Consider the following 14,194-nt stretch of genomic DNA (forward strand, 5'->3'; position numbering starts at 1 on the left):
AAGACTCATCTGGCTGACTGAGCTCAGATCAGTCCATCGACCGACCTCGGCAACGCACTGTTACCATAGCAATTATCAGGACCCCCTAAGAAGCAGAGAGGAGCGGGTGTCAAAGGTCATCGCACTATCTTTCTGCCATTTACAGGTCAGAGGCAGATGGGGAAAGGGACACAGACACAAAGAGATGAGACCGCCATCTTTGAAGTCCATTTACAAAGAAGAGATTTCTCCTCTTTTTCATTCCCTCTGGGCCATCTGAACTTGCAGTAATCCCCCTCTCCTTCTTCTTCTCTTCCGTCTCTCAGGACGGCCTTATATCAAACCTCAGGATCTGTTTGGCTGCCTTTCCATCTGTCTCTCCAGGGCTACACTAACAGATAAACTGTTCTGCTCTAAACTACAATTACAGTTAGGGTTGTCAAGCTGGGTGATGATGGAACAGGAAATATTACAGAAAACTAAAATAAACAGTCAAAGAAGTATGGATTACTTGTACAGATAATTCACAACTGGAGTCTCTACAACTCTGCCATGAAAACCTTGAGAAGAATTCAGAATACTTCTTATAGCTGGGTTTTGTGAAGGCACAGTATTTGTTTCGCTGCTCGTTAATAAGCCAACATTTAGCTTTTGAGAAATAAGACCACTTCTGTTCAGTTTATGTAAGTGTTGTTTTGCATCAGTGACAAACTTCAGGCCCCTGTCACTAGCATCAGAAATATGCGAAACAGCGCATAACACATGAAACTTGGTTTAATAAACCACATTTTTCTTTTGTGTTAAATCATTTTGAATGTGTCTTGCAAAGTTACAAAGTAAAATCTAGTTACTTTCCCACTCATCAGAGACCCAGACAGTCCACTGGACAGATGAAGGCAGCTCTGTCTGTGCTATGTGGCTCCTTTCAACCTGGCTAAGCTGGTGCGAGACACAGAAGTCTTCCCTCACACAGAGTTGAATCATAAAACTGAGCTTGTTCGATTTTCCCCCTTCCTCCCACCCTCCCCCTCTTCCTTTAAAGGGCCTCCTTCCCTCTGCCTTTCTTCCTCGCAGTCTCAAAGAGAGGGAAGGATGGTGGTACTTCACAGAGAGAGAGGCCCTCTCTTCACCGCCAGCTGAGGAGACCCCCCTGCAACATCTCTATATCCGTCTAGCCTGCTGAGAGCCTGCAGGATTCAGCGACGTGTGTTAGAACCATTGAGGAGCTTTCAAGACAAAATCCACCTTCTGAGCCGTGTGTGTGTGTGTGTAAGTGTGCGTTTCAAGTCACTCTCCCCAGGCCTCCTCAGTTATCTGTGTCACATCACAAGGTGCCCTATTAGAGCACGGCAGAAGGGTCCTGTGTCTGCTCGTTTAACGACGTGAAAGAGATGGACGGATGGAAGGAGCGTCGGAGAGATGGATGGACGGGTGGAGAGGCCGCCTCCCGCCCCACGAGCTCCTCTTTGGAGCGGTTTAGTTGAGATTTCAACATTGATCTGTCTTGTCTCCTCTCTCTCTGGCTTGCAAAGAGGGGGAGAGAGGGAGGCAGGTGAGGCTCAGCATGTGTGTTTAACAACGGATCGAACATGGGAGAGGAGGAGGTGCACAGGGAAGGACAGATGAAAGCCAAGGCACAGCAAAAAGAGTGTGAAAGATCCTCTGAGAGATGACAACAACTCTTTACCTCCATCTGTGCACTGCTTGATGACTTTCTTCTATCTTGTTTTCCCTCCAGTTTACACACTAACACAATTGTGGCTGCAGTGGGGCACCATTGTGCAAACACACCACAGTTCAAACTTTATAAAACTGTGTATTCCAACAATTAGAAACGTTACATTAAATGGTTCTTCTAACAAAACGGTGGAGATGTTAAAGTTTTACACAAGAATGATGGTAAGTCAAGCTATTAGAGCATCTTGAAGTCATTGCACTACTTTACTATTGTAAATACTACTGTATAACTGTGTAGCAGAGCTGTTTTGATGCCATTTACCGGGTATTTTCTGTTAAAAATTTGATTTTCAGGAATAAATTAGCAGATGACCAACCCGTCATTTTTGTCCGTAACCGAAGGATTCCCGATGCTGATAACAGTATCTGAACATCTCCCAGTCATAGTTGTTTGCTATGGACTAAAATGTGACTGTTGAAGTATTGAAATACTAAAAGCTCAAATTTATACCCCTTCTTTTATTCTTTTCATTCGACAGTTATGGATTAAAATCCAACGCATCCTTGCATATGTTACTGAACTAATTAATTAATGATCAATTAAGCAATTTGACACTCAATTAAAAATTAATCTACAAGTTTGACAGCAGTTAATCTTCTAACACCCTGTCTACACATGAGACACTGCCGGACAGCACATTAGCAGCATCAGTGCTCCATCGGTGTTGATGCAGGATGGGTTCAAGTACAATATTCAGTGTCGCAAACTGCGTTTCGTAAGCGCTCAGTTTCCCAGAGCTTAAAGTGACAAGCTTCAAAATGTAAATATACTCAGATTATTATTCTATATAACCAGAAAAAAAGCAGATCTTCATATTAGAGAAGTTGCAACCAATTGACTAATTGTTGCTGGTCTATTGTCAAGTTTATGTTTATATTTTAGCTTCGATGTAAACAAATTTGAAAGATTTAAGACACTTTGATATTTGGACCCAGAACAAAAATAGTATATTCAATGGTTGTAACATTCATTTAGAAAGAAATTTCTAAAAACAGCAGCAGGAATACCAGTTCTTTCCATGAAAAGAATTTGAGACCGATATTAGTCTCACATACTGAAATTACAAGTTTGAGAGGAGACGCCAATAAAAGGCAGTGAGACATGGAGGCAAGAGGGAAGCACCGTGGGGGTGTGGTGTCACAGAGCAACCACTGTTCTCCCCAGTGACCAGCTCTCCCATCCACTTCTATAATTGCATTCCTGGACTCAGACTCGCACACATGCACTCATACGCAAGCACACACACACACACTGGTGGCCAGTGGGTCAATTGCCCAGCTAAATGTGTTTTCCTTCTCCTTGCTAAGAGGGTTGCTTGGGCCGAGCCAAGCTGAGCTGGGCTGACCCCGGGCCAACCCACACTGCCACCAGACCGCAGGCACCATTACGGCTCCCTGGTCAACACTGGTCTCACAGAACTAACACTGCCCGCACTGGACAGGAACAGAGCGAATGATAGATGAGCAAAGAAACTAAAACAGAGAGAGGCAGACAGAGGAAAAGGAAGGAGGGAACAAACAGGGAAGTGGGCCGGCTGTCTACACACTACAGATTACTGTGACTGGATTCGACCACTGGGCGGTGACACGTCAATCAGTTATCTAACAAGCAGACGACTGGACACCTGCACCATCATTGACAACACTGCTGCTTCCGAAAAAGATGGGACAAACGAAGACATCCTACCTCTGATATACAACCAGCATAGTGTCTGTGTGTGTGTGTGTGTGTGTTTGTGCATGTGTAAATACCTCTGAAGCCTCCTTCCAGCAAAGCCGTAGCTCTGATCCTCTTCTGCCCCGCCCACTCATACTCCTCAAAGCCCCGCCCATTGTCTCCATCCATGTCTGCAGAGTCATCGTCGCACAAGGCACCCTCACGCTGACACACAAACACACACAAGGACACGTTAATTACAGCAAACAAGAAGAAAAAGGCATTGCTTGTTTCACTGTCTGTATTGTACCAAACCACGTAGAGCTGCGATCAGGGTCTACTGTTGGGATGTTGATGTTAAAGTCCAAGAATCTTACAAATACCGTTTAGTCAAAAACTGAAGGGCAAAATAAAATAAAACAATAGTTATAATAAAATGAATCTCATCTGGAACTATCTGAAACTGCTCTGCCCAAAACGTAATGAAAATATCCAATGTTAATGACTTTAAATGAGCCAAGAGTCCCTCCCCACTGTGAATAATGTGATCCATTCTGCAACTAACAGGTTTATGGAGGATCGACATATTTAGGTAAATACTCTTTTAGAAAGTTTAATTGTTTTATAAATTCATTCCTTAATTGTGTTGCTATAGCATTTTTTCATAGTTTTCTAAAGACACCGCAGCTGTCATGGAAGACAGGGGAGAAGGAGAAATTGCAAATGTGACCCTTACAAATGACTTCAGCCAGTCAATTAGAAGATACATTTCAGGCCTGGCAGTGTGGCATAGTACTGATCAGTGTGGGAATTGAACACAGCTCCTGGGCAGGGTACAATACAGTGACAACAACATTGTGCATTTGAAAGAGATAGGAAAGCCTCTACAGCTGGAGTAATGGAGAGCAGTCGGTGAGGGACAGGTGATACAGGTGGAGTAGAGTGAATTGTCTGACGTAGAGAAACACTAAACAAAAGAATCTTCTCAGTCTCTACAGCTAGTTATCAGAAGTACTTTTTGTTTGTTTGGTCTACATCTACTGCAAGCAAAGTCTGACTGGTCGTACACTACAGACAATAGAGAGGTGATTGTTATGCTCCAACAGGAGCAGCATGCCGATGAATATGATGCAGTCATTTCATATGGGATAACCAGCAGGTACAAGCTTCTTACTTAACGTAACTGTTAATGCCAACTTGAAGCTATACACATTTTGTGAATGTAAATGCAGTAAATGCAAACTATGTAAAAGTAAAGAAGACAAAGAGTTTTAAATTACATTTATAAATGACGTAACATTTCCTCATATTGAGCCTGGGACTCAATTTCATGTAGGGAACTAGAATATTTAGTCTGTTCCCAATTTGAATTCAACTAATCACTTACTGGAAGTGGAACAAAGGTCCACCACAATGGACTGATTCAGACGTTTATGTGAGTTGTGTGTTTCAGTCTTTCAGACAGTTATTCCCATATGATGTGAGTGCAGTACTGCTGCTTAGAGAGAGTTCAGAGGTGGTCAGTATCTAGATGAACTACTGTCGCTATTGGTTGGCATCTCCACAACGAAGAGTGAATCGTCTACAGGAAGTAAAGGAGGTGACTGGTCAGGAGCTACAAGAAAAGAAAGGTTGTCCGACTATCGGTAGGCGGGGGTTCAAAGGCCCGGATTTCACTACCTGGATCAGGCATTGTTCCACATGTCTACTCATCTCCTCCTCACTCCCAGCCAATGGGGCGCTGCACAGCGGACATACCTGGCCCCCCTCCTCAGGCTTCCTCCTCTTCATCTTGCCTATACGAGCTGGAAAAGAGAAGAGACCGAGAGATGAGTCAGTTTGAAATGTTGTGGATAACTAAAGTTTTTCTCACATGATAATAATATTGGTTACAAGGCACAGGAGATCATCTGGAAAAAGGCTGGAGGGATAATTATGTCAGATTAAAGTGTTCATTGATTGAATATAACCGGATTGTTAGATGGGCCTGCCCTCTACTCTTAATCCTAAACAAGCCTACAAGCATATGAGCGCTGACTCAAGAAAGAAATGACAATCTCACTCCTCGTCTCACACTCTATGACACAGATTGTTCATCCCCCCCCCCGTCCTGTCACAGCTCCGACCCACCCATACACACACCCACACATTTAATTAGAAATTTAACAGGGCAGAACAGCAGTCATTGCGCCCCAAGTCTCTGTCATTTTTTCTTAACTGCAAATGGTGCGAGGGGACATTAATTTTTAGCTGGCTGGGAAAGCAGAAGAGGCCAACAGGGACTGTGGCGGAGGGATGGAGGGAGACGAGGAGGAGGAGGAGGATTACTGCAGGCAAAGAAGATGGAGCGAGCGCGGCCGATCCTCTCCCCTGACGCTAATCGAGGGGAGCATTGTTAAATACAGCAGGGAGAGGGCTGCTAATTAGGTCCGGCAGAGATCTCTGCCCCCCTCAGCTGCTATACCCTGCATGAGAATGATTCCAGGTTCCACATGAGGGGAGAGGGAAGGTAATGGAGGGCGCAGTTTAAAGACTTCTGCAGCTCTCGTTATGGGCTCAGACTAAAAGCAACTTGTGTGTGTGTCGCATCAAAACACAATGAGCTTAAATTTGTGTTAAACTATCATGGAGCATACATTTTGGGTGCCCTAACCCTAACCTCCTGTTCAACCTGACAACCATGTTCAAAACTCACTTTTATTAAGCATGACTCAAAAATCACTGTTCCTTTGTAGCTAATTATCAAGAAAACAAAAATACTGAAATGTCATCAAGTGGGGGGCACTTCTAGCTAAAACTGCTTATAGGGATACATACTCTGCTGTTGTCAGTTTTGAATGTGAATGATATGGTCTTTTTGAACAGCGCCACACTCACTCTACAGTTTAAACCTGGTATTGTTTTAAATGTCGCCACAATATGGAAAACAGTCTGTATTTAAATAGAGCTTTTCTATTCTTTTGACCACTCAAAGCACTTTGCAGTTTTAAATTCATCCAGTGCATGTGTATGCAGCACTTCTCTCAGTGCAAAGGGGTTCAGTATCTTGCCCAAGGACACTTCAGCATTCAGAATGGGGAAGACTGGGATGGAACCGCCGAACCTGAGACACAGCCAATATCAATCACCACATAATGGTAGATACTTTTCTTAAATTAGTCAAGTGTTTCATTAAAGCTCATCTCTCATGCTGACAAACACGCCTAAAGTGAGGCAATATTCAAAAGTTACTAATATAACTTTAATTGATGTATACTGTATTCAAAGTTCTTTCAATTGTGTTATATTTTTGTTTTTGTCTCAAACAACAGATCATTATATAAATGTCAGATTTGGAAAATACCCTCAAACTGTGGTTATCAGAGATTTACTTCCAACATTGAAGTTACTGCATTCTAATGATAATACAGGAGAGTGGGGGATGAGATACTTCTGAGAAAAAAAAGAGGGAATACAGATAGTTGATCAGATCCTGCATCATGTATTATCAATAATGGGACCACACACTGAAAGCTTGTCTAAAATACTTGTTATAACCATAAATATCTGGGGGGCTTGTCAGTAATATCGCTCTTATTGAGACAGAGGAACATAAAATCAATCTAATGTAGGAACTAGGACTGCAGGATATTAGGAAAACACGCGATATGTGTGCGTGTGTGTGTTTTGTTCCTTTCCCCTCAGGTTCTGGGGTCATAAATAAACTCTTTTATATAATTCAAGCGCTCATATTGATGAATTTAACTCGGGACAAACGTGATCACTAAGTTTCCACAGTAGAGTTTAGACGGAGGAGGCGGAGCGAGATTTGACGGAACCGCTCCGTATTATCAAATTCTCTCTGACAATGATTCACTGACAGAAAAACCTGTCAATGATCTGAATATCGTATGATAGCGTATGGAACACCATTTATTGCAGGTTTTGTCGTCTTTTGTGATTCGTCTATCACTCACATCGATATCGTGATGACGATAGATGTTTGATATATGGTGCTGCCCTGGTAGGAACCACAGGAGGTGTCATGTGACATCATGAGTGAGGGGGCATGATGGGTCAACAAGCCCCTGGTGATGAATATCACACACTTAATTACAGGTAATTTAATACCATCATATGTTATAAGTGTCTCTTAGGCCTTGACACCAGTGATATCATTGTTTTCCAGTTATTTGTGCTGGTGCTTATAATTCACATTAACTGTTGCTTTAATCTAACCTACTGTGAATCCACATGAAGTTATAATTATTTACATATTAATGGGGACTTTGTAGATTGTTTAATTCATGTACTTGAATAAAATCAGTCATACTAAGTTATGAATTTAGTAATCCACATGAAGCCTCACACAGTAGGGGGGTTGTGTGTGTACATACCATTCAATCTTGTTTGCCTGTTTGAACGAACTCGTAGAAACGTCTGTGAGCAGAGAGGGAGAGAACAAAGATAGAGGAGAGATCCGTTAGACACCACACAAACAACACAGCGCGTCAACAGGGATGAAGAGGACTGTTCACAGTGGGATTGTTTTGGATGCTGAGGCGCCGTGAACCCGATGGGAACCTACATGTCTGCTGTTGTCCACCTCCTCCATGTCACGCAGCTTCCTGCCACAGCTGCTTCCCTCAGTCGCTACAACTCGGCGCAGCAAACCACCACCGCGCCTGTAGCGACCCTCAACATCACCGCGGACTCGACCTCGCGGCTGTTATTTCACGCGGATGGGAGAGGATTGAAAGTGGCGCCCGTGTCGGTAGGAACTTCTCTCCACCGGCGCCATGTTGGCTTGTTATGGTCACGTGACGCGCTGGGGACGGAAGTGGGGGAGACGCCACGTGTTGTTTCGGCTGTTGGCCGCTGGGGGGAGGCAGGAACTTCTCAGTGAGGGAGAAGAAACTGTTCCCTCACTTTTCTTTTTTCTTCTCCCTCCTTTTAATTTATTTAACTGTATTTTTGACGCAATCTATGTATTTTTATAATCAATATTTTATTAACTACATATTATTGTATTACTTTAGATGGATATTCTCTTTGTACACAGATACACTGGGGAGTTTAAACAAAAAGCTGGGGGAAGGCAGCAGGTTTCATTAGCCACTATTCACTTCCAGAACTCTTCTACCACAACTCTAAAAACTGCTGATCATAACAACTAATAAAAGATGACTAAGAAGATCATTTAGTGCTTTTTCTCTTTAAGAGAAATGTTTTGGTGGTTTTTACAAAGAGATATTTAGATTGTTCTCTTATTAATATTTTTTTTTTGTTTTGTAGCTGTTACTAATCAAACATGTGTCTTAATACTGCAAGTGGTGGATGAAATATTTTGTTTAATTACTTAAGTACAGAAAAGGGTGGTTACCTTTTAATACAACGATATAAAAATGCTCCATTAAAGTCCCATCTTGGAAAAAGTACTAAAGAAGCAAAGTTATGCTACAAAAATGTGTTTTCATATTCTGGCTCTCAAACGTGACGAGAGGCCCCAACTACATACTGTTTATTATAAGGGGTCATAAGCCAAAAAACTAAAGGTCTAATTTTACAACATTGGATTTTATGTGTTGTGTAAAATATGTAGAGGCGCTATCAAACACAACGGTTAAATAAGTGTAGAGGGTTAAATTATGAATTTTGAAAGGGAAACTGTAACATTTTGGGTCTGGAGGCCTGGGGTAAATTCCTTCCATCATTAAAACTAATGCGGCTGCACCATTAAATGTAGCATTATGAAATAAATGAGTTGAGGTCAGATTTGATTCTAATGGTCAGAATATACGCATCAGGCCCGCAGGGAGTCAAACCCAGAGGCCTGTGTGTCTTTAGCTCCTGTGTATGTGCTGACTCCAACATCCTCCTGGCGCGGTTATGGTTGCCCTCTCTTTGACACGGCAGCGGTGAGTAGGCAGCGCTTCTGTCCTCTCACCCTCGGCCCTGTCGTCCATCAGCCAGAGCCGTCAAGCAGCGAGGCCTCCTCCTCCTGACCCAGCCCCCCATTCATCTCCTCACACCTTCCCTACCTACCACTTCAGTCCCCGGCCCGCTCGCTGCGCATCGCCCCAACTACCGTATCATTACGATGCACTCACTGAGACGCTGCAGGCAGGTCAGGCTTTTTGAGAAAGGGAAGAGGTGGAGAGGTGAGGACCACTGAGACGGGCTGACAGGTAAAGAGGAGCTGGCAAAGTCGACCATTATGCTTCATCTTCCGGGTGGTAGAAAGAGTCACCATTGACTTAATCATTTGTATAATATAAGGTGATTTCAGCAGTTTCACTTAATGAGAAAATCTACTTTACAGCTATAAGGTCTTTATGAGCTGTGTCATCCCGAACGTATGGATGTAACGTCCGCACGGACTTAATAGTTCTTATTTTATGGTGCGCGGGGGGGGAACCCACTTAACCCGGAGATACATCACGGCTAGAAGAATTACCCGAACAAACTTTGATGAATATAAGAGATAAAAGCAGTCGTAGAGGGAATTTAAAGACGGCTGAGATTTAAGGAGATTGGAATGCTGGTCAGCTGAACTGCTGAAAGGGCGTAAAAACTCAAACCCACCATCATCCTCTGCTACGCTCGTAAACATCTGTCATTATTAGATCATTTCACAGTTTGATGGAAGTCTCATGATTTGCTCTTAATGCAGCTAGAAAACACAGAGCTGCTAAAATGCCTTTCACTTACATTTTAAATTTGCTTTACAATGTAATTGAATGAAAGCAGAATATGAGACTTTTAGCAGGCCCAACAAAATAAAATTGATTTACAATATACCTGCATATATTCAACTTAACTTTGAGTGAGCTAAATAGAAACCCTATGTTTATATCTAACATTAAATTATGGTTTTCAGTATTCCGGGTTATGATTGGCTACACATGTTAAAAACTGACAAGATCCACGATTGTCATGACTGATTGTAGTGTCTTCTGGTTATCCATTGCCACAGTTTAAATCTCATTGGGTATAATATTGGTGGTATATAGTACGTTATACTCACTGTATGCACAGTAAGCTTATGGAAAAAGCTTTCCAATCTTGAAATACAACATCGTATAAGTAGTGCTTCTGGACTGATCAAACTCTTCTGTGTGTGTGTGTGTGTGTGTGTCGGCCTGTGAGCGTGACCTGGTATCTGTCGGAGTGGTGGGCGTCTTCAGAGGACAGAGGCGAGACCACAGGAGACTCTCCCTCACGCTTGATGTGCACCGACAACAGCATCGACTATAGGGGGGAGAGAGAAAGAGAAATAAATAATATTGTCTTCTACATGCGGATGATCTTGTTATATCATTAACTCTGGAGAAATGATTGCACCTACACCTGTTCTCAAAGGACATTTGCTACATGAGATCTATCAATGAAACATGGACAAGGTAGAGGATAAAAACTTTAGATACCGATCTCAAAGACTTTTAGAAAAAACAGACACAACGTCCCCATTCTCTGCGGGCCCCACCTCAGATTGGCCTCCCACTATGATCATTTGAACACGGCCACAAGGTCCCTTCACTTTTCATTATAACTCAAAGAGTCCATACAAACTCAGTGCTCTGAGTAATCAAGGCTAAATGTGGTGAGGAGAACTTTTGTGTGGTGGCTGCTGAAGTCGTAAAGCTCTGGGTTAAATGTGCAAAGGATGAGAGACGTTGCAGCTAAAATGGAAGAGCTGAGAGAAGTTTACTTATGAGTTAGGGTTAGGGTTAGGGTTAGATGACACAATCTGACAGTTGTGTCATCTGAATCGTGTCACAAGCTGAAAAGCATTTGAAAAGTAATTCCCTGTGTAAAGACTCAATTTGAAGCTAAATCTATGATTAGATTGTAAAATGTTGGAAAGAACTGCCACAAAAGCGAATGAAAGATTTCTATAAATTGTTGTTTTTTGTAAAATGAACAATGTCAGAAATGAAACGTATTAAACCATTAAAACGTTTCCATTACAACAAATCCCTTACATAGAAGATGGAAAGAAGGACGAGGAATCTTTACCCTTGGACTTCTTGGAGAGTTATATTGCCACAGATGCTGAAAGCGACACGTCATTGATGATGACTGTAACCTGCCTGACTTTGTCTATAAAATCCCTTACACTGATTAGACCTAATGTTTATGGGACATTAAGAGGAGTTAGGGGGAAGAATGAGAGATTGAAAAAAAGGTTGGAAGCAGGAGATGAGGAGGGAAGAGGAGAGCAAGGTAAACATCTGAAAAAAGCAGGAGCGCAACTGTCTGACATTACGGGACACTGCCTGTCCATAAATCGGTCTCCCGGCCGGCACGTTCTCAGTGTCTCTGTCTCTCCAACACAATATAAAACCACACAAGCGTCTAACCCACTCTGTGACAAAGACAATCCAGGGATCTCCTCAAGTGAACGAGGAGCGAGCGGGAGAAAAAAAAAGAGAACAGGGGAAGAAATGAGAGGCAGTATCATTTTTTTTACAAGGCTTAGCCCTGACAGAGTGTGTGTGCGCGCGTCAGTGTGTGTGTGAGTGTGTGCCCTTATGGTTCCATGTGTGCGGCTGCATTTTTTTCACAAGGCAGCTATGAAATATTTGTATTTACAGTCGTCTCCTATTAATCAAGTGGAAAGGGGCAGAGCAGAGGCTTAAGTGCTCGACAGCAGTAATCTAATAATAATATGTGAGAAATGACCAACCTCCAGTGCTGCCACAGTAAATTGGACATTATGCATGGTGCTTTTATGCCTGTGTGTGTGTGTGTGTGTGTGTGTGCGTGTGTGTGTGTGTGTGTGTGTGTGTGTGTGTGTGTGGTCTTCCCCTTCCTCTTTTACACAGGTTTAAAAAGGTCAGGAATCATTTACCTGAGGGCATCTGGGAATATGCTTTAGTTTTATCATTAGAATATGACATTTAACGGTATTCTACGTTATACATGAAGGTCGTCCATTGAAATTTTGGTCTTTTAAACCAACCAATTAAAGCATCATGCCAAAAGACAGGCCATGGAAAAGTTGCATTTCAAGCTGCATTGCGGGGATTTGCTGGCTTCGCACCTCCTCTCTAGATTTGATCATCAACACTGTAACACTAAGCTTGTTCAATGAATTTGCACTGGAAACATTTTACCTGTATATTGTTAGTCAATAGTGAAAATATAAAGTGAGGCAAAGAGAAAAAGGCAAACTGGCAAAAAGTTTCACATGCACGTCACATATCCCTGACATGATATCTCATGTTTCTCTTCTAACCCAAATCACCTTCACCTCGCAAGTGAGCCTAACACCCGTAAGTAGGTGTGTTGGGGTTAATCTCCGGCCTTACAGGCTTGGGCGGTGCACACTGGGGGGGAGACGGCAACAACAGGCCCAGGTGCTTCAGACTGACCCTCTTCATTCTCCGCGCCCCGCTGCTGAAAACTTAACAGCAGCAGCGCGATGCACAGTCACGGCCGGAGAAGACGGCCGATTGTTCACCCCTCCACCCCGGCTCCGTCTGCCTCTCTCAAGTGCAAGGCCACCCACAGCGCTGCCAGCACATGCTCTAAGCCTGGGTCAGCACCCATAGGTGTGTGGGAATGAAAATGGAGCCCCTGCATGATTCTACAAATCTCATGTCGCATTCATGTGCACGTTATATGTATTTCTTCAGCTGTAGGACATCTGACTTTCACAAGGTTTTTAAGCAGGAAAGTAAAAACAAACTTGAAAATGACGGAGCAACTTTGGAGTGACGTGATGCAATGCTGAACTGGATTGTGATTCCATTGCATAGCCAACAATGTACTTGCTGTTGAGCCACACCTTCATGTGAGTACAACGTACCCACGCATCATATAATTCTTATCTTTGTGAAGGAGGATATCCAGCATAAATCGGTGTAAATAATCCAGAGACGGGAGTGTTTAAATCTATTATAACGCAGAAGTAATTATATCTATATGTAAGGAACTTCATCAGTTGTTTTAGGAGTGGAAGAGGATATTTCACAAATACTGAAATCATATTTTAACAAAATGTGTTATAGCCTGAAGTAATTTGATTGTTCTTTCACAATAAATGTTATTTATATAGCCTAGTATAATGTCCTGTTCCACAAATATGCATCTGAATGTTTTACAGGGTTTCTCTGCAGCAAACAACACCCACTATTCTTTGGAATGGGGATGAAAGGAGAGGAAACAATTCCTCTCACACGCAGAAAAGCTGCAGGAAAAAGGAAGCCATGATGTTTATAAACAAATGTTTAATGTATGTCAGAAAAGCGGAAAAAAAAGAAGAAGGAAAACAATGGTAAGAATTGAAATCAAGAGAAAAAGTCACAAGGATGTTTTGAAGGGACATAAGTGATTATCATAAAACTGTGTCTCTATCTTTTTATTTATTTATTTCATCAAGTGTCCACACCCTCAGCAGCTTATTCAATGTTCTCTGCAGTGACAGAGTGACTTTTCTGTTACATCTACTATGTGGAGAAGAAGTTACAGATGTGGGGAGGTCTTATCTTCTTAAAAAGGGTCTCAGTCTGGCAGCTAGTGATGTGTGCAGATGAGTTAGTGGAGGCAGACACTAAAGGGGCATGCTACTTGATGGAATCACGAATCTGTCTTTCTTTCTATCTCCAGCCTGACGTTCTCTGTCTTTTTCTTCTTTCTCCTTCCGTCTCTGTCTCTCTGCATCTCTCCCTCTGTGTCTCTAATTGGAACAATCACACTACAGTGCCTCCAGACCCGGCTGTCTGTTGGATCACATGAGACTGGTACTCCAGTGTGTGGGTGTGGGTGTGTGTGTGTGTGTGTGTGTGTGTGTGTGTGTGTGTGTGTGTGTGTGTGTGTGTGTGTGTGTGTGTGTGT

At 42.6% G+C, this 14,194-nt stretch overlaps 1 protein-coding gene across 2 annotated transcripts in view; it reads right to left on the minus strand.

The window, feature by feature from the left end:
- Positions 1-14,194, minus strand: part of rnf220a (ring finger protein 220a) — a 162,435-nt gene that overhangs the window by 21,274 nt on the left and 126,967 nt on the right. Inside the window, exons 6-9 of one of the 2 annotated variants that reach the window (XM_053437822.1) lie at positions 10,508-10,603; positions 7,750-7,792; positions 5,132-5,178; positions 3,469-3,598 (exon numbers count right to left, since the gene is read on the minus strand). In XM_053437822.1, coding sequence (XP_053293797.1) covers positions 3,469-3,598; positions 5,132-5,178; positions 7,750-7,792; positions 10,508-10,603 — 316 coding nt within the window. Of the gene's footprint in view, positions 1-3,468; positions 3,599-5,053; positions 5,179-7,749; positions 7,793-7,940; positions 8,176-10,507; positions 10,604-14,194 lie in introns of those variants that run through there. The other variant, XM_053437821.1, reaches the window with a different exon arrangement.

The sequence above is a fragment of the Pleuronectes platessa genome, chromosome 13 (genome assembly GCF_947347685.1).
Source record: "Pleuronectes platessa chromosome 13, fPlePla1.1, whole genome shotgun sequence".
Lineage (NCBI taxonomy): Eukaryota > Metazoa > Chordata > Actinopteri > Pleuronectiformes > Pleuronectidae > Pleuronectes > Pleuronectes platessa.